General features: G+C 41.8%; 2 protein-coding genes and 1 pseudogene across 2 annotated transcripts; all 3 read right to left on the reverse strand.

The window, feature by feature from the left end:
• Window positions 1-5: 5 nt before the first annotated feature.
• Window positions 6-3,808, reverse strand: LOC103710850 (putative glycosyltransferase At5g25310). Its single transcript, XM_017843723.5, has 4 exons — window positions 3,347-3,808; window positions 3,079-3,257; window positions 1,750-2,113; window positions 6-905 (listed from the first exon to the last, which is right to left on the reverse strand). The coding sequence occupies exons 1-4, from the start codon at window positions 3,593-3,595 to the stop codon at window positions 237-239; spliced, it is 1,461 nt and encodes a 486-aa protein (XP_017699212.4). The 5' UTR covers window positions 3,596-3,808; the 3' UTR covers window positions 6-236.
• A 3,518-nt stretch (window positions 3,809-7,326) lies between these two features.
• On the reverse strand, window positions 7,327-10,703 carry LOC120108944 (putative glycosyltransferase At5g20260). The gene is made up of 4 exons (XM_039122666.3): window positions 10,338-10,703; window positions 10,082-10,227; window positions 8,854-9,208; window positions 7,327-8,236 (listed from the first exon to the last, which is right to left on the reverse strand). Exons 1-4 carry the CDS (start codon window positions 10,563-10,565, stop codon window positions 7,574-7,576), a joined length of 1,392 nt encoding a protein of 463 aa, XP_038978594.3. The 5' UTR covers window positions 10,566-10,703; the 3' UTR covers window positions 7,327-7,573.
• A 3,575-nt stretch (window positions 10,704-14,278) lies between these two features.
• On the reverse strand, window positions 14,279-20,654 carry LOC103697335 (L-type lectin-domain containing receptor kinase IX.1 pseudogene; annotated as a pseudogene).
• Window positions 20,655-21,334: the final 680 nt, after the last annotated feature.

Here is a 21,334-nt window from a genome sequence, read left to right on the forward strand (position 1 = left end):
AGGTAAAGACCACACTGCGAGACGTTCCCCTGGGCATTAAAATACAACTCCTCGGAGGAAGTAACAACAACGTTATCATCTACAAACGACGAGACATCGAGACGAGATGAGAGGAGAAAGCAAGGGAGAGAGAAAACTAGAAGGCCACTATTTCCCATCAAAATGGAACAACCAACAATAAAAACGAAGCTGAGCCTGCCTCGTACCAACTGATCTATACCACCACCAGGACCACATTAATCGAGCTTAACGTTGAGCCTCCTGAGCCAGACCGAGTGCAGTATCATATTGAACGCATCAAACCTCTTGGCCGGGTGGTTGAGCACAAAATGCCTCCTCACTGCCTTCACTCCTTCCCTCAGCCTCCTCAGCTCCTCCTCCCCCACTCTCTCCAGCACCTCCCTCACCCTCGGAATCTCCGCCACCGGGACCGACACCGAGAACGCCTCCCACCTCAGCACGTCAGCGAACGGCAACGCGTAGCTCTCCGATATCAGCACCGGCACGCACTCCGCGTAGATGGCCTCGACGATCCTCGGGCTCGCCACCTCGTGGCCGCTGGGGCAGAGGCAGAAGCGAGACTTGAGCATGAAGGAGTAGTAGTCGAGGCCCCTGGGGAGGTACTCGTAGACGGGGAGGTCGGCGTGGCGGCCCTTCCAGTGGTGGAGGAGGAGGGGGCGGATGGGGCCGTGGTTGCCGCCGGCGAAGAAGGCGAGGTAGGGGCGGTCGGAGAGGTCCGGGAAGGGAGTGGAAAGGAGCTGGCGGGGGATGTTGCCGTCGTGGAGGTGGATCTCCGGGATGCTGACATCCTTGTTGGGGAGGAAGCCCTCCGAGGTGTTGGCGTTGCAGAGGGCACGGATGGAGTTGCGGTAAAGCTCCTGGTTGGCTCTGGATGCATGCGGACCCTGCGTTTTAACGCTTGTTATTATAAGAGATATATATGCACACGCTGTTCCTCATTAACATAAGCATCCATTTACTTCCCAAAGATAACGTCATGTAATAAGTTCTTGTTGTTTCCGCAGTAATGTACACTTAGCACTGTTTCGGTCATTTCCCAAATGAATTCCGATAATTTCTTGGAGTCAAAAACTTAAAAAGAAATGCATGGATGACGTCATTCTCCAGCTAAATTTTCTTGTTTTGCTTTTTGAAATTCCCCCTCCTTTTTAGGGGCCGGGAGTCAAAAAGAGTTTGCTTTCCTTCAAAGAATTCCAACCTACCATGTTCACCTCATAAAACTTCGCATCATCGTATGGGACATGATATTCTCTGAGCTTCTCTCCAGTATCTCGCTAAAGATACAATAATTTAGAGAGACTTAAACTGAAACAAAGTGATCTGAGATGATCATTAGGTAGTTATCTATATTTTGAAATTTCTGTTAGTTAACTTACAGTTTAGATTTCCCGGAATCAACTCAGAGATTGTGTTATCTTAACTGAACTTAGATATACAACCTTTTGAACTGGTGATCGATAACCCGCAGTCCAGAATCACCTCTAAGAAAATGTTTTTAATTCATAAAATTTCTTAGAATACTATTTGTTTTCTTTTTAATATTTCACCTATTTCCATCTTACCACTCTTCTAACCACTTAGTTAGTTCATCCATTTTGCACAAGTCCAGCTAATATTTTTTTCTATAATTAATTTAAAACGATCGTAAATAATTAATTAATCTTGCCACCACCATCTCAAGTTCTCAACTCATCATGGAGAAGCAGTAAAGGGTAGCGTCAACGTTACCCAGTCGTGGCAGGAAAGCATGAAGTGGTCGGCCCCGGCGGTGCGATTCCAGAAGGGGTGCTTGGAGGCGATCACCCGGAGGTAGTCGTTGACGAAGCGCTTGATGGGGGCCTGGTCCCAGCTCTGGTCCTTGTACACGTACCGCACCATCTTGGCCACGCTGAAGGGAAGGAAGAAGGCATGCGCCCTCGCCGGGTCCCACGTCCTCACGCCTCCCTCCTCCTCCTGCTGCTGTTGCTCGAGCTCCTCGATGAAGCGCCCCTCCGTGGTGTAGATGTCCTTGCAGGGCCCCTCGTGCACCAGCGGCGGCTCCCCTTCCTCGTACACGTACACCTTGAACCGCTTCTCCATCTCCACGTAACTCCTGAATGCCCAGCCCCATGCAATTAAAGCTCAGATTTTTCTTTTCTTACACCCCCATTTATTCCACCAGATCATAATTTATACTGACTATTGTAACGTTTCTAATGCTGACAGCTCGAATAAGGCACTTCTATTTGTATGTTATTATATTAGCTATAAACGACAATAATCTTTATTTTTATAAATGAAGATTTTGGTTGAGATATAACTAAAGCCTTTGAGTGACCAATGGTGCTACCGTTTCAAAAACATGGTGTTATTTAATCGTTATAATGGAAAATTACAATTCCTTTAAGAAATCATCATGTCATTCATAAGTAAATAAATCATAATTCAGAATTTAGCTGCGCAAATAGCAGCCTTTTATTATCCCTGTGTTTACCATAAATAATTGTTTTAAGTTCAGTCTATTAATTCGGGAGATCTTTCGTGGTAGCAACGACAAATTACACCACGATAGAAAAAAAAAACAAATTATTCCGTCATTCCTTTCTCATCACAGATTGCAGACATGGCCAAATCCACACGCGCCTACGAGTAGTACTACGACTCGCCACCCTACGTCCGTCGAACTATCGAACAACGATTAAATATCAGAAGGTGGCGTGGAAATCATGAACTCCGTTATACTCGTCCGCCAGCTCAACGTCTACCCAACAAACCTGGTTCAAATAAGACGGGAATCCGAATGAACAACGGAATTAGATTCATCGACGTTTCGTTGCTCCGCGGATGACCCTATGCGACTGGGTCGGGGGAAATGATGCCTCCAAACGTGAGTCGCAAGCGGCCCCCGGCGCGCGTGCTGAGTCCCACTCCTTCTCTCTTCATTTGTTTTCTTTCTTTCCTAATTTTTTTACCGCCCACAGTGACACGTGTGTGCATGCCAATGGGCCTCGTATCTTTTCTTTTATTTTAAATATAAACAAATTAAATAAAAAAGGGAGGCGACTATAAGAGGCATACTGGAAGAAGGCGGCGGGGTTGCGGTAGATTGCAGCGAGGGGGACGTCTTCTCCAAGAAAAACGTTTCCCGAGTCGTTTCCCCGGGAGGATACGGCGGCGGCGGATCTTCGGATGGCGCGTCGCGCTCTCGCGAGCTCTTCCTCCACTCCTCTCCGCGATCTCTCCTTGGACTTCTTTGTCTGAAACCCGCATGTACACCCATTAAGATAAAAACAAGCAAGTGATTAAATCAGAGAAAGAAAGTAGTAGTAGTAGTAGATGGAGATACTTGGAGGACGAGGCGGTCGGGTTCTTGATGGAGAGTGCGGGGAAATTGGTCAAGGAGGGGCCTCGGGGTCCTCGCCGGCGATCGGAGGGACAAGGAAGAGGTGAGATCGGAGAGGGAGGCGATCGGGTTGGAGACTCCGCCGCCAACCCCATCGCCGTGGTCGGAGGCAAAGAAGAGGAGGATGGCGGTGGAGGAGAGGAGGAGGAGGACGAGGGCCTGATTCCAACCACCAAAAGACTGGCATTCCATTCTTCTCGCAAAGAGAAAGAGATGAGACGGCGGGATTAAGAATAGTCAGAAAGAGGATTCGATTCGTTTCCCTTCGATCTCTGGCTACTTCTATTCTTTGCTTGCGGGAATTCCGAGATTCGTAGCCGCCACCAAGGAGGCAAGAAGAAGGAGTCGGCTCTCTCACGATTATATATTAAAATAAGAGAGAGAGATAGAGAGAGAGAGAGAGAGAGACGGAGGGGGGATGGGGGTGGAGGAGTATATATGCTGTTGGTTCGAGTCATTTTGAAGAGAGAGAGAGAGAGAGAGAGAGAGAGAGAGAGAGGAGGGAACTTGAAGTTGGTGTTCGTAGTTTTGTGATTGGTCATTCAATTTGATGAAACTACGAATATGCCATTGAGAAGAAGGACAGATAACTGAAATTGGGTGGGAGGGTTGGGCTAGCTGTACTGATTCGAGTTCATTCTTTCTTGGTTAATTATTGACCTCCAAGTCTCATAAATCTACGCGTATGCCACAAGGCCCACAACCTGAAGAAGATAACCAAGAAAGCTATCGGCTCTAATAAACCAAGTTAAATTTCACACTGCGACTCTTTTTTTATTTACTAAATGTTCTTTGACTTTCCTTAGTAAGCCTAAGTCGAGTAGTTAGAGGCTCAAAGTTTGATTCAATTCAAAATACTTGGCCTTAAAATTTAATTTGAGACCGATCGAGCTTTAATATCTAAGTTCAAACTTGACTCAAATAAAAAAAAAAGTAATATTCGAGGTCAACTCGGCCCGACTCGAGTATTAACTGAGTCATACTCGAGTTTGAGTTCGAGCTTAAATTTGAACCTTGATTTAATTAAAAAAATATAGTTAAAACAAATATAATATAATATAATATTTTAAAATATTAAATTAATAATGTATATTATAAATTATAGATATATATATATAGTTAAAACAAATATAGATATAGTTAAATATTTTAAATATAGTTAAAACAAATATAATATAGATATATATATACACACACGCACACACACATTCCCAACCTAGAATGCACCATCCGCAAGTTGAACCCATATCTGCCTCTTGTTCTTTGGAGGGGCACGACCACTGCAATGCCTTCATTATCTTCCACGTTATTAGCTCAAGCAAGGCAAATAGCGTTTGATGAAGGCACTGAAGATTCTTATATTTTTAGCCCATTGATTCAATTATATTTACAGAAACGCCCTGACCGGGGATGCCACGTGTTGGAAACTGAGGGCACTTTTGTGATTTGAACAAGTAAACGGGTGCAATTATTTCTAACTATCTTTCTGGCCCTTCAGGTGACTTGCCGTTTGAAATTAGAAACAGTAACGGCTAAAACAATAATAAGTACCAAAAATATGAGGGGACGGAGGCAATTAAATATTAGTTTCTTGTATGTTTGAAGGATTTGCAGGTGAGATTATTGATCAAATTTAGGTTTACCTGCTTCCAAAGAACTCGATTACATATCCTCTTTTTTAATTATTAGCATAGGTAGGGGATTATATATGCAAGATGTGTGTGTAATCCTATGAATTAATTTGCTTGCATGGGTGGGCCAGGGCATCAAAGATGGTTTGCCGCCTTTGTAGGTCCACACCTTGAATTGTCTCTCCATCTGAATGCAGCTTATGTTATGATGACAACCCACAAAGATTAATTACCTTCTAATGCTTCAACATTTTTCGTTATGATGCCTCTCCATAGAAATGTACTTCCGGTTATGATGACACTTCATAGAGATTATCTAGCTATAGCTATCTAATGCTTCAACGTTTATGTCATCATACTTCATAATTGCTATGACAAGATTGCAACTTGGGTGGATGATCTCACCAACAAGGCACCTGACCGAAAATTTTAGCTGGGGTGAGTTGGGTTGGGTTACCTCATGTTGTTTCCATATAGGGCTCGAGATCATATTAACTCGAGTTCAACTCATAGCATCTGAAAGGCCTAACCAGACCTGAGCTGGAAAATTTTAGGTCAAGTTTGGCTCTCCTTGGAGTAATGAAATTTAGTAGTGAGGTTGACAGGTTCATGTGCGCAAAAGTCTAAATGAAAAAAAAAAAAAAATTATTGTCTACACTGCATACGCCGGTTGCCATACATAGGGCCAATCACAATTGTTGGTTTCTATGATGAGGCACCGTGCTTGATGCATGAGATCAATAAAAACCAGCAGCTGCCAGAATTAGTGACTTTGTAATTCACAAGCAAAGAATTTTCTTCAACCACGAAATGCATCCGGATTCCTAGGGATTCCACTTGATTCAAGCCTCAGGTTGGAAACTATCGTCAGTGAGAGCAGAGGAAAGTGGTGTTGTTCAACAAACTCCCGAGGAAACAAAACAAAGACTATTGGGTTCACTTTTCCGTTCAACTTCTTTCTACTATTTCTTACTCAAGCCTTGGTTCTACTACACCCAAAGAGCCATGTTGCATCACTAGTCCCTCCATTTGAAATCACCAAATAATTATTGAATGTAATTAATTCATTTATGTTAATGAGCTGTTAAATATAAGTGCTTTTGATAGTCGAATGAAATTGGTCATGGGTGACTTTTTAGCAAAAAAGTTTTAAAATCGTGAACAATTTGGCTTGGCTTTGGGATAAAGGTTTAGAATGCAAGATTTTTTTAAAAAATATTTAAGAAGCACAAAATTGCAAAAAACTTAAAATTAAAAATCCAGCAAAAAAATAAAGAGAATAAGATCGTTAAAATATTTTTTATTCGTTATGTAAAATAAGTATGGTGATGCATGCGACTGCACAATAGCAAAAATAACATCATCAACACCAATATATAATATTAATTATGTATAATTTGTAATATTGAATAAATTAGACAACCCATAAATAGTTCATGAACTGAGTAATTTTTATTAATCTATAATTTATTATATAAAATATCCCTTCACTTTTTCTAGATTACCTACACCATCGTGGCTATATAAATAGATAAATGACATCAAAAACCAATTTAGAAAAATAAAGAAATTTCACAAAATCACAATCGTAGCAACAAATAATTAAAAAGAATTTCAGATGCCAATAAAACAAAAAAAAAGAAAAAACCAGTTATAAACATGTAAGGAAAGGGTCACACCAAAAGAAATTGCAAGAAAAATAAATAAGAAAAAATAAAAAATACCAACTATAAATTCATAAAGAAAATATAATAAAATGTTTCTTTTTGGTGATTTCATATAAAAAAAAATCATTTCTCTTTGTTATTCTCTCACCAATATTTAGTGAGAATAAATGAATAAATTAATAAATATTGAAATACATCTTGTGAACACAAATAGAGAAAATATCATGAAAATTTTAAGGAGAAAATATATAATAAAGCATTTCCTTTTTTGGTGAGTTTATATCACAAAAACCTTTTCTCTTTGTTATCCCTCTCCAATATTCAAAAAAATAAATTCTTAAATATAAAAATTTAAAATCATCTTCTGAAAAATAGGGAAAATATCATAAAAAATTATGAGCAAATCAATTGAAAAAAAATAGAAACCCCAGCTATAGATGGATAAGAAAATATTTCTTTATAATATTTGTGATCAGACTAGATAATTATAGAAAGGCAAGGAAAAAGTCTGCAAATAAATAAGAAAATTCAATTATTTTTAATATTATTTTTCCCAAATGTGCATTGCACATGCCTGGAAACTAGTATGGGCACTAATTGGGGATTCATTTGTTAGAGAAAACATCGGGAATCATTCAAAGTTTTCAGAATAACTCGAAGAAGAACATCAATCATAACTTCAGCAATGCCTTGACTTGAAATACTTTTAGAATTCACTTATTTCATTAATCTAATTAGAGCATCAATCAAAAGGCTTCCCTTCAGCAAGGAAATTTTATGCTTTTTTTCTGCAGAAATGGCAATTTACATCACTTTGGATTAGAAATTTTTCATTCGAATTTGCCCATGTGTTTGTGCAAGATTCAAGATTATTAATAGGAAAGCCTCAGATTCAGCCTCCTCAGCCAAATGGAATGCAACACCATGTGGATCACATCAAACCTCTTTGCCGGACGGTTCAGCACGAAGTGTCGCTGCACTTGCAGCACCCTCATCTGCAATATCCTGTATCTTCTCTCCGAAATCCCTCGGAGTATAGTCTTAATCTCTGGTATCTTCTCCACTGGTATCTGAACTGAGAACTTGCTCCAATCAAGCACATCACCAAAAGGAGGGGGGTAGTTCACAGAGATGATCACAGGGACACATCCCATAAATATTGACTCCACAATTCTCGGGCTTGCAACCTCATATCCACTTGGACACAAGCAAAACTTGGTTTTGCTCATCAATGCAGCATAGTTTAGACCCTTTGGAAGGTAGTCATGCACAAGAATCTCCTGATCTTTCCCTCGCCAATGGTGCAATAGGATCTCTCTAATATAGCCGTGCGAACCGCCTGCGAAGAATGCAAGAATTGTTCGGTCGGTCAGGGATCGATGTCGGACTGGCTGCGAAAGCAGCCCATCTGGAAGGTGCACTTCAGGCAGTGTGACATCCTTTCCAAGCTTGAAACCTTCAGATGTGTTAGCATTGCAAATTACTCTTATTGAGTTCTCATATAGTTGAAGGTTGGCATCTGATAGGTGTGGAGCCTAAAATGCACATTCACAAAGGAGTGTCAGTCGTCTAATTTGTGTTGGAGTTTTTAATCAATTTATTAGTGAAATTGCATCATGTATTCATAAGTTTACACATCAAGGAATAATAAGTTAGGGGAGAAATCCACAGAGAGAGAGAGAGAGAGAGAGAGAGAGAGAGAGAGAGAGAGAGGAGAAAGTAGCAGCAGAAATCTGTCAAAAAAAAGCCAAGAAAATTTTGATACATTAAATATTTAAAGAATAGAAAATATGACAATTTTATATCAAAAAGAAGATGATAATGAACAATGAGTATCCATTTATTTATGTAATAATTTGTGATTACCAAAAATCATTAGTCTATAATCCAATAATATGAGACAAGTGCTGAATTATGTGTAGATAATTCATGAATAATTGGATCAGGAATAGTAAGAGTTTTCAACCCTGCTCTCCGTGAGAAAAAAAGAAAAAAAAGAGAAGAAAAAAGAAAAACAGCCAGGATTTGTATGCGAAGTAATATGAACTGACTAAAATGTCAATGAATCATTTCAAGAAATTTTCATAAAGTCAGAAAATGTTATTCCGAGGACTGCATGATGTGAATGGCTCTCACATAGAAGAAGCATTACCCAGTCATGACAAGACACCATGAAATGATCAGCTCCAAGGCTTCGGTTCCAATATGGATACTTCTCTGAGACGACGCCGATGTAGTCCGCAATTAATCTCTTCAGGGGCCCCCAGTAATCACTAACTTTAGGCTTGTAGACATATTGAACAATGTTCACCACGCTGAATGGGAGAAAGAAGACATGGGCTTCATCAGGATGGCGAGCCCTGAACGGGTTTTTCTGATCTTCTATTTCACTAATGAAGTGGCCTTCAATGGCATAGATGCTGGCGCCTGGTCCCCCATGAATTATTGGTGGCTCTCCTTCCTTGTACGTCCACACCTTGAATCTCTTCTCCATCTCAATGTAGCTCCTAAATCAATCGCATCAATGTGGACACAAAATTGAGTTAATTAGCTTTACATAGTAATAGAGAATTTCGATAGCTGATGATGCTAACAGCCGTTGGTGAAAGTTCAGGCAAGTTCACGGAGATCATTTCAAAGGGAAATTGTGATGTATGTGATTAAACAAACCAAAATTCTTGTGATCGTAGGTTAGGAAATAAGCACAGATCTTCCGCGGTGCACTGCGGAGTGCCATACGATGATCGATAGCTACCACATTATCTGATTAAGAAGACAGATGGCTATTAAACAAAACGACCTCATGCATCATGAAAGACATAATGCTGTTGATAGCCATTGGCCTCCTGATGGTTGCCATCGAACACTGTGCAATATTTTAAAGTGTAAAATGCGTACCACACCATAGAGGAACCTGGATCCAGAAAAATGTGCAAAGTTAAAAGCTACTTACTGGAGCTTGAAATTGCATTTGAGCAGCGATGGTGAGAAAGAGCTTCTTTTACTCGGGGCACTGCTAAAGAACTAATTCTAAACATTATTGGAGTAGGTTGTTCTTTTTTTTTTTTGGTAAATGAGCAGGCTGCTCTTTTTAATAAGAGTTTAGTGCTTAAAATTCTCCACAGGGCATAAGAATATATGATTTAATAGAATGTCAACATCCCATGAAACTACACAAAGACAAGCTTCTGTTTTTTGAGAGAATTGGGGAAAAGACCAATCCGCACCAACACGCATGCATATTGAGCAGAGCAAGACAAAATTCCTTGTCACTCTGCTTTTGTAATTACAAAGGAAGTTCCAACTTTCTGCTGATAAAAAAAGTATCAAGAAGGAAATGCAACCAAGGCTATTAGTTAGAATGGTGTTCTGCTCTTAACTGATGAAAGGCATGGGCATTGCGGTATACGGCACCCCTCGGGATGAAGTCCTCCACTTTGCTCGTAGTATAATTGCGAGCAAGCGCTGCATGCCGAATGGAGTTGCGAGCCCTTGCCAGACCCTCTTCTATAATCCCCACTTTGACCTGCCAAAGAAACCATACCAAATGACTCAACCAAACTCCAACTTCTTTCTTTTATGGAGTAAACTTACACTTCTATAATATAAAGACAACAGTCTGACTCTTGTACTTACTCTTTTTGAAAGCCTAGCTGTGTCATTTGGAGGGGCTTGGAGATCCTCATGGCCTGGTGGTGAATTGGAAGTAAAGGGTGAGAAGAAGAAAGGCTCGTGGCTATTCCCCAAGCTCGAGAGAAAGCTATGGAAACCATGGAAATGGAGCTGATTGAAGATGGCTAAGGAGAGGAGAAGGAAGAGGAGGAGGAGAGGCATGAAGGAGGAATTCCAACTCATATTAGCCATTGTGGATAATCGGTTGTTAACGATGTTTTCGCGCGAAGTGAAGGAACCATGCTACCATTTATGGAGCCCAAGCTTTGAGTTCGGATCCTGTCGGCCAAAAAAATTTCTCATCTTTCCATCAAGTTCACATGAAGTTAACATGCAGCGAACTATAGGAAGTAGATGATGCTTACTTTGCAATAAATCACGGAGATAATGAGGAGATGACTTTTTACAACGTGGCGTACACGGTAAAGAACTCATCGACCTTTTTTTTTTATTTCCGAATTATGAGGGAGAGCAGGAGAAGGCTGATCGCTGATCCACCTGGACTTGCAATTCCCAGGCCAGGAGGAAATTGGGGGCTCTCACATGCTATGGTGTTACGGTTTTCAATAGCAGGTATATGGGGATCTCCGACGACCCTGGTTCCCGGTGTACCATGAATGGGTTTTGTGCTTGCTTGAGATTGCAGCATATGATTGGCTGATTAAGAATGGATAATTTTTATAATGATTGACATGTTACTATCATTTTCAGTTACGAGACCCGTACGAAGATGGCTGAAGCCATGGTGGGCTGGCCTCTCGAAATCGAGACAGTTTAACATATAAATTTATTTGCTGATCTGGCTCTAATTGATGCATTTGTAGGAGGGTCTTCAAAATACATGTACACATTAATATGCACGTACTAACTTTTAATTCTTCGATAAGAAATTTAATTATAGATTATCTAAATTGGAGTTATGTGTAGTTGATCATCATCTATACTACTTAAAATGCATAGAAAGCGAGAATTATACACTTTAGTACGTAGTCTCCTACTCAAAATAATCTTAGCTAATCTCTAATATGTAACTCCTATAAATTTATAGGAAGCAAAACTAAACTCACAATGGAACTTTAATCATTGATGAGAGGGTAAAATTTTGTTATTAGAGTGAATGTGAGAACTGCATATGTTTGATTTTGAGAAGAGAAAAAAACTATATATGTTCTTATTTGGGAGATGTTTTGGTACCTTATATTTTTTTTTTTGAGTCATTCAGAGTTTTGACTAGATGGTTGCAATTTAAAATTTTAAATGGTTAATACTAGAGAACTAGATTTGACCGAGGTGGTGAGTTTACCTCAATGAATTGATCCAACTCTATTAAGAATATGAGATTAATCTGGAGGTTACTCTTTATTCCTTTTAGATTAAAGAGGTTGCAGATTGGAAAAATTGAATCTTAACAGATATGATTAACTCAATATTAATTAGTTATACACCCAAGAATTTTTGGAAGAAAGCGTGGCTTTCAGCCTATTACATCTTGAATAGGGTATTTTTTAAGGATGGCAAAACGATATCTTTTGTGATTTGGAAAAGCAGAACTCAAAGGATAGATTACCTTAAAGTATGAAAGTGCCTATATAAGTGTAATAACCCAGTTAAATAGCCCAATCTTGTGGGCTTGTGGGCTGGCCCGAAGAGGCCAAGCCCAAGCCAATTCTGTGCAAAAGCCAGTTCCGTGGGCTAGTGGGTCGGCCTAAGAGGCCAAGGTCCATTTGCAATCATAGTGGGCCATGTTGCTTGCGATTAGGAGGAGGAGAAGACTCCTCAGAGTCTTTTTCCGCCTTTTTCCTCCTCTGATATCGCTAGACTTCGGGAGTCCTAAGGCGATCCCAACTCGAGGACTTCCTCTATTTAAAGCACCTTCCTCCTCTTTCAATTTTTACCACCAGAATCGTCGGGAATCGCTGCCGATTTCAAGTTTTTTTCTCCGAGTCTCCTCCTTGATTCCTCATTGGATCTCCACCAGACTAAGGTAGGACTAAGCTGCTCTTCGTCTTTTCTTCTTTCGATCTTCTATGCATGATTTCCTTTGATTTTGGTCTGGCGAATCGCCGGAATTTCATCCAAAAATAGGGTGCCCTATTTCGGTCCCTTTTCTTTCAGGTTTCGCCGCTGTCGGCCGCCGAGTTTTGCCAAACTTCACCACCTTCTGAGACAGCTGAGGATGTGTGGCCGTCGGTCAGGGAGATCGGCCGTGATCTATGCCGGGTTTTCCATGATTATGATCCATCTTCTTCTTTTCTTCTACGCGCTGGCCGACGACCATTGCTAGTGGTGCCGTGGCCGAAGAGCCGCCAGTGGCCGTCGTTGGAGGGGGTTGGGCCACCTTGGTGGCTACCACCCTCGGATCCGAGAAGAGAGGAAGAGAATTGTTTTGGAAAAGAAGAGGGAAATCCAACTAAACAAATCAACTATGATGCAGACTTGATATTGTCATGTTTGTGTTCATATTGAGCCAGGCTAGCTTGGGTTATTCTTGGGTACAATGGTTGATGGAGTAAGCCTCCAGGGTGGCTTTTGTATAGGCTGGACCAATTCACTATTGGGTTAGACAAGCTTGACCGAAGAGACTTCGTTAACCTAATTTTTCCAGGCACAAATTTGTGGGTAGGAATTTATCTGTGGCCAAAAGGACATCAGTCGCAAAACAAAACTTCATTTGAATTTAACTTCCTATCATGCACATAGAGGGGGTTTTCTTCAAATACAATAGGGAGAGAAGATTAGTGGTAAAATTCTCTGCAAATCAGACTATTAGATTCTTTGCGAGCCAAAATCAAGCCTGGCTGTTGATAAAATTGGGATAGCAGTGATTGGTCTTTCACTTTTATCTTTTTGCAGAGCTGATGATTACACATGGTAGGCCTAGACCGCAGGGTTGCTATGGGCTCAAAAAGCCATTTTCCTTGTTCTAGGCCCACCCACAACCAGCCAATTTAGCTCTACCTAGCATAAATAATATCTATTTCAATTGTTTCCATCAGAAAAGCATTCATTCAGATCAGAGCCTTCAAAGAGCAGCTAGAATTATAATATTACTTACTTGTGGAGAAAATAATTGAGAAAGGGGGAAGGACCGCCAGTAACCGAGAGTAAAATTTGTCGTTCGCCGGGAAGCTCCAAGAACACTCAAGGAGAAACTCGAGAACAATAGAAATGGCGGCTGGACATTCTAACCTCACCGCACCATGCTTTTCTTGCTGGCCACGTTAAGACACGTCGACCAAGGACTACGCCTTACTGCCCCAGCCATGCCTGCTGACAAGGGTCATACCTTGCCACACCCGCCAACGCCATGCCGTAAACAAGAACGGTCCAAATCATGTGCCTCAAGCAAGCCGTGGCCACACGCCACATGGCCAAAGCCATTTCCTCCCATGATGAGGACGCACCATCCCTCTGCCATCTGGGCACCTAAGTGGGGACTATAAATAGCCCCATCAGGTAACTCCTAAGGACTTTTTGGGCCAACAAAACTCCACTCTAACTTAAGCATCAGAGGGTTTCGCCGGAATCACCGGTGAGGCTTTGTGCAGATACGCTTATCACGCGGGAGGCGGTGTCCTTTCTCCGACTCGACCGGCGGCTTCTCTGACCCCCTCCAGCATGGTCACCCTCGGGCCAGATTTCAACCACAACAGAAATATTTTCCAAATGTACTATATTTTCAGAAATGCATATGGATCTCCATTTATTTATATTTATATGCACTTTCAGTGCTCATGTCCAGCAAAAAACAATTAATAATGACAATGCCATCATAATGCATGAACTAATTGTATTTCACAAACATGCCGTTCTGAATGTCAGAATTAAACATTTTAACATGACTTACTATCCTTCATTTCCGACCCATAAAAGAAAAAAATAAAAAAAGCATAACTCACCATCTTTCAGCGGCCAGATATTGAAGAAAGAAAGTACGTGTTCGATGAAGTTGGTGCAGCATCATGCAAGTTTTCTAGTGGAGGGCTGTATACTGGAACAGGCATCTTGTATGGCAAATTTGGTAATGGAGCATCATATTTGAGGACATTAATTGCTTGTCTTATTGAGGGTCTATGATTGTAAGCTGGATGGGCACACCATAGCCCCACGATCATCAACCGTTCAACTTGTTGCTCCTCAAACTTTAAGTTTAACCTTTTGTCTGCTGCAGCCAAACACATCCCTTTTCCATAAAGCTCCCACACCCATTCTACAAAACTAACTTCGCTCTCCCTTTTTCTTGCTTCAACTGGCTTTCTACCGCATGCTATTTCCAATATAACCACTCCAAAGCTGTAGACGTCGGATTCTTTGCTAGCTTTTTCTAAAAATTTTATAAAGAATTTTATTTAATTGATAAACAAATTTTAAATTTATGATTACTTATTTTCTGTTTAATTGCAAGGAAAATACCGACCTTTTTCCATCGATGATTTGATTTGATATCTAAGGAGATGCATGAGCAAACCGTTACAAGAGATTTTAGATGATTTGAATGGTTTTCAAAAAAAAAAAATATTTGACAAGCGCTCCACATCACTCATTGAGTTGAAGTTTAATATTCATGTAAGTAAAAGGATTTCGGAATGAATCTAAATTCAAAGACCTTTCAATTGTAGATTTGCGTATGTTTGCGTGGGTTTGTGAGTGGGTGTGCGGGTGTGGGTGCGAGGAGCAGTGAACCACCACCATCTATCTGTACCCGGCTGATCCTATCTAAGTTGGAACGTACAACCCAGACAAACCGAGTCAAACGTTCAAAATTTCTTAATCTAGGATCAAAGTTGCTGAACCCCCTGCCCACTCACCCAAAGGTGAAAAATCATATCACAAAAGCATATATGTATTCAGTAGTTTTATAGACTTCCATTCTACGAAAAATCCCAGTGGACCTCCAAAGCCTTCACTTTATCACACTCTTCTATCGAGGTTTCTCTTTTATTCTTTCTCTGGTTGTGAGAAATAGATGACGAAAGTAATTCCTTAACCTAACTTTTTCGGGCATAAATTTATGGGTAGGAATTTATCTATGGCCAAAAGGACATCAGTCACAAAACAAAAGTTCATTTGAATTTAACTTCCTATCATGCACATAAGAGGGATTTTAGTTTTTTTCAAATACAATAGGGAGAGATGATTAATGGACAAATTCTCTGCAAATCAGACTATTAGATTCTTTGCGAACCAAAATCAAGCCTGGCTATTGATAACATTGGGATAGCAAGTGATTGGTCTATCACTCTATCTTATAGCAGAGTTGATGATGGACGTAGGCCTAGACCGCAGGGTTGCCATGGGCTCAAAGAGCATTTTTCTTGGTCTAGGCCAAGCCACAATCCAACACCGCAGGATTATAAGACAGCTCTACCTAGCATAAATAAAATATAGGGGAACTTGCTCAGCGGTCCATTTATTGACCGAACTTTAACATTAAATCCCTGTTGACATTGCTTTATGGGACAAAAATGCCCCCGCCTCTCCCATTCCCACCGAAGAAGGAGAAGAAAAAGGCAGCCGCCGGCCACGGCCCACCCCCTCCCGCGCCTGCCGCCGCGCCCGCAGCCCGCCCCCTCCCGCACCCGCTGCCCCCTTCCGCGCCGCCGGAAATACCTCCGCCCCCACGGTGGGGAGGTGCCAAAGAAGAGGAGCCGCTGCCCCCCCGGTGGCCCCATCTTGCGGCCGCCACCGTCCGACCCCCTTCCGTAGCTGCCGGCCTCGCGAGAGGAGAAGGAAGAAGAAAGAAGGAGAAGGGAAGAAGAGAAGAAAAAAAAAGAAAAAGAAAAGAAAAAAAGAAAATGAAAGAAAAAGAAGAAAAAAAAATAAAATAAAAATAAAAATAAAGTTAACTGTGTTCCTAGACAAGTTAACTGTGTTCACAGACAACTTAACTGTGTTCACAGACAACTTAACTGTGTTCACAGACCTAGAGTCGACCCCTTAACAGCATGAGTCGACCCCTGCTCACCTGGAGTCGACTCTCAGGCTTTCCTAGACAAGTTAACTGTGTTCACAAACAAGTTAACTGTGTTCCTAGATAACTTAACTATGTACCTAGACAACTGTGTTCCTAGACAAGTTAACTGTGTTCCCAAACAACTGAACTGTGTTCCTAGACAAGTTAACTGTGTTCCTAGACAAGTTAACTTTGTTCCCAAACAACTTAACTGTGTTCCTAGACAAGTTAACTGTTTTCACAGACAACTTAACTGTGTTCCTAGACAACTGTGTTCCTAGACAAATTAACTGTGTTCCTAGACAAGTTAACTGTGTTCCTAGACAAGTTAACTGTGTTCCTAGACAAGTTAACTGTGTTCCCAAACAACTTAACTGTGTTCCAAGACAACTGTGTTCCTAGACAAGTTAACTGTGTTCCTAGACAAGTTAACTGTGTTCCCAAACAATTTAACTGTGTTCCTAGACAAGTTAACTGTGTTCCTAGACAACTTAACTGTGTTCCCAGACAAGTTAACTGTGTTCCCAAACAACTTAACTGTGTTCCTAGACAAGTTAACTGTGTTCCTAGACAAGTTAACTGTGTTCCCAAACAATTTAATTGTGTTCCTAAACAACTGTGTTCCTAGACAAGTTAACTGTGTTCCTAGACAACTTAACTGTATTCCCAGACAAGTTAACTGTGTTCCTAGACAACTTAACTGTGTTCCCAAACAACTTAACTGTGTTCCTAGACAACTGTGTTCCTAGACAAATTAACTGTGTTCCTAGACAAGTTAACTGTGTTCCCAAACAACTTAACTGTATTCTTAGATAACTGTGTTCCTAAACAACTTAACTGTGTTCACAGACAACTTAACTGTGTTCCTAGACAACTGTGTTCCTAGACAAGTTAACTGTGTTCCTAGACAAGTTAACTGTGTTCCCAAACAATTTAACTGTGTTCCTAAACAACTGTGTTCCTAGACAAGTTAACTGTGTTCCTAGACAACTTAACTGTATTCCCAGACAAGTTAACTGTGTTCCTAGACAACTTAACTGTGTTCCTAGACAAGTTAACTATGTTCCCAAACAACTTAACTGTGTTCCTAGACAACTGTGTTCCTAGACAAATTAACTGTGTTCCTAGACAAGTTAACTGTGTTCCCAAACAACTTAACTGTATTCTTAGATACCTGTGTTCCTATACAACTTAACTGTGTTCACAGACAACTTAACTGTGTTCCTAGACAACTGTGTTCCTAGACAAGTTAACTGTGTTCCTAGACAAGTTAACTGTGTTCCCAAACAATTTAACTGTGTTCCCAGACAAGTTAACTGTGTTCCCAAACAACTTAACTGTGTTCCTAAACAACTGTGTTTCTAGACAACTTAACTGTGTTCACAGACAAGTTAACTGTGTTCCTAGACAAGTTAACTGTGTTCACAGACCTGGGGTCGACCCCTGCTCATCTGGAGTCGACTCTCTCAGGCTTTCCAGAGAGCTGTTTTTCTGCCTGATTTCAGGGGTCGACTCCAGCTCTTTAGGGGTCGACCCCAGCTCTTCACGGGTCGACCCCAGCTCTTTAGGGGTCGACCTCAGCATAAGTCTACAATAATTTTCTAATAAAACTTAACTATGTGTACAGTCGAAATAACTGTGTTCTGGGGTAGAATAAGTGTGTTTCGGGATGATTTAAATATGTTCCAAGCTTATTTAACCGTGTGTCATGTTAGATTAAGTGTGTTCCAAACTTATTTAATTGTTCCAAGCTTATTTAACTTTATTTTTATTTTTTCCTTTTTTTCTTCTTTTTTTTTCTTTTTTTTTCTTCTCTTCTTCCCTTCTTCTTCTTTCTTCTTTTTTCTCCTTCCGCGAGCTGGCGGCACACAGTTAAGTTGTCTGCGAACACAGTTAACAGGACTGTGCACACAGTTAAGTGTTCTTAGAAAATTGTTGTAGAAGTGAGCGAGTCGACCCAAGATTCTCACGAGTCGACCCCAGCAGAGCAGGAGTCGACCCCAGTTCAAACTTTTTCTTTTCTTTTTCTTTTTTTCTTCTAGCCGGCGGCGCCGGAAAGGGGTTGGGCCACGGCGGACGCTGGAGGAGGGCGGGCCGTGGCCGGCAACAGCCGCAGGACGCGGGACGACGCCCTTCTTCCTCTTCTTCGGCACCTTCCCACCATGGGGGCAGGGGCGGAGGCATTCCCGGCGGCGCGGCCGCGGGAGGGGGCTCGGGAGGAGGCGAGCCGGGCCGGCGGCGGCCGCGGGAGGGGGCAGGCCGCGGTCGGCAGCAGCCGCGGCTGGGAGATTACGGTTTGGAAAGTCTCTGAAATTCTTCTTCTTCGGAAGGATGGGAGATCATGAGGGAAGGGGCATTTTCGGTATCTTATTTCAAAATAAAAGGGGCTCAGGGACCGGGAATTACAGTTTGGAAAGTTTCTGGACCGGTTGTTTTAGATTTAATTAACAAGGACTTTTTGTTACAGTGGAGTCTTTAGAGGGATGGGAAAGTCAATTACCCTAAAATATATTTCTATAGTTTCTATCAGAAAAGCATTCATTCAGATCAGAGCCTTCAATTGCAGCTAGAATTATAATATTACTTACCTGTGGTAGCATATTCAGGTGCGATGTATCCCCTCGTCCCAGCCATATCCGTTGTTTGCATGTTACTGTTATGATCTACAAGCCTTGCGAGCCCAAAGTCACCGAGTTTAGCATTGAACCCTGAATCCAACATCACGTTGCTCGGTTTGACGTCTCTATGGATCACACACTGCTCCCACTCTTCGTGAAGATAGAGCAGTGCCGAGGCCAAGCCGAATGCGATCTTGTACCTCTCGGGCCATGTAAGCAATCTCTCCTCACTGTATAGATGGCGATCGAGGCTTTTGTTCGACATGTACTCGTAGACAAGCAACAAATCGCTTTTTTTGATGGCAGTAGCCGATGAGCTGCACAAGATTGCGATGCCTCAGCCGGCTTATAATCGTGACTTCCGATTTATACTCCTTCGTCCCTTGCTTAGAATCTCTAGAAATCGTCTTGATTGCCACTTCTTGCTTCGTATCATCCAACACTCCCATGTAAACCTCCCCGAAACCTCCTTTCCCAAGCTTTGCCTCCTTAACAAAATTTCTGGTTGCAATCGCGAGTGCAGTATAAGAAAATTTCCTAGGGCCGCCACCTCTCTCGAATGCATTATTGATGGACAATTCGAGAGCCTTCTCTTCTTCTTCTTCTTCTTCTCGTGCTTCCATCCCTCCCCTGGCCCTCTTTCGCGATACTGCGGACCACAACAAACCCAACCCACATAGCAAGATCCCAATACCGACAGCAAGCCCCACCACTAGGCTCATCTTACTCTTCTTCTTGGCTTCGAAAGTTTCATTAGTTGGACTAGGTCCAGGGCTGGGGGCAAGATCTTGAGAACCCAAATTGGAGGAATTGAAATCCCAGGAATAGATGCTATGCGTCACGTTATCGTCCCCGGTGGAAGCTGAGAAACCAATGGCTACGTTCTCAGGCAGGTAGTCCCTCAAGTCCACACCATAAAACAGGCTCCAATTCCTCAGAGGATCTGAAGTATTAATGAGGAAGACGCTCAAATTTTGAGCAACAGCATCGTAACTAACGGATGCATTGAACTGCGAATTCGTTCTGATGCTAGCATTCAAGTCCACTTGGTTTTTGGAAATGATCGACCCAATGTCGATGCCCACATGGTTGTCACTGATATCACTGACATTAGGGTTCTCGTAGCTATCAAATTCGATAGCCACCACATTATTCTCCGATGTATTCTTGCCAGAATTTGTAAATAGTCCAAGACCCGCACCGGATGAGTTCGGTGGAGCCTCAAACGGGAAAGGTGAGAGGAAGAAGGCAAGCCCATCGCCACTTTCATTTTCTCCGTCGCTGTCGATAGCGAATATGAAATTTGTTGTGAAGTTGGCAAGCGCTCCTGAATCTTTGTCCCATAGAGGCACCCGTTCGGAATATGTGGCGCTTCCAACGCTATGGTTAAGGGGAGAGTCCCGCTGGTTCTGGGTGAGTTGGACGGCGTCGTTGGCGGAGGCGGCGTTGCCAGAGAAGCTTATGTTTGGTCTGTCCAGTTCATTGCCAGTGAAGTTGAAGGAGAGTGGGCTTGCATGGGGGATCACGATGGATAGCAACTCAAAGAGGAGGAGAACTAAGATGTGGAGAGAGCCAGACTTGCAGAGAGCCATTTGCTTGGGAAGCAGGATCTTGAGAAGGTCCATGGAAGCTATAAGAACTTAAGGATGGCATATGGCACAATGGGACTTTCTTGGAATAATGTCTTTGAGCCTTTTAGAGAGCATACTCGGACAGAGAGGGGGGAGAGAGAGAGGCAGGGAGGCAGAGGCGGGGAAAGAGGGAGGCAGAATTGGACAGGAAAAGAGAGGGATGGGGTGGTGTCGCGAAGAGAATGAGAGGTTGAAGATTTCTAGTGACCTTAAGTTGTTAAATCTATAATCCATTGGCCATAATTTTCACCGTCAAATAAAATTGTTGTTAGTTTTAAAATCTTATGGCTGAGGCCGCCTATTGATTCTACCTATCAATTGATTCTTATCAATAAAAAATTAGTAAGTAATATTTATTTGTTTATGATTTGAGCTACATTGACCCAGACTTGAATGAAGCAACTCTAGTCTTTGTTCAATTTGTTTATATTGAGCTAAATAAATTTAATTCATGTTTAACTTATTCATGTACTAATATCTAGCTTAATTTCAAGCCAAACATGAGCTCCTCGTAAATATTTTGTTCGTTTGAAAAAGCCACTAGGCGCACCCTACTCTTCTTCTTGGCTTCAAAAGTTTCATTAGTTGGACTGGGAGCAGGACCTTGAGAACCTAAATTGGAGGAATTGAAATCCCAGGAATAGATGCTATGCGACTTGTAAAGGTCTCCGGTGGAAGCTGAGAAACCAATGGCTACGTTAACAGGCTGGTAGTGCCTCGAGTCGACGACATAAAACAGGTTCCAATTCCTCTGGGGAT

This window comes from Phoenix dactylifera, chromosome 2 (genome assembly GCF_051530095.1).
Source record: "Phoenix dactylifera cultivar Ajwa chromosome 2, Ajwa_hap1_PhDact_Kaust_v1.1, whole genome shotgun sequence".
Taxonomy (NCBI): Eukaryota; Viridiplantae; Streptophyta; class Magnoliopsida; order Arecales; family Arecaceae; genus Phoenix; species Phoenix dactylifera.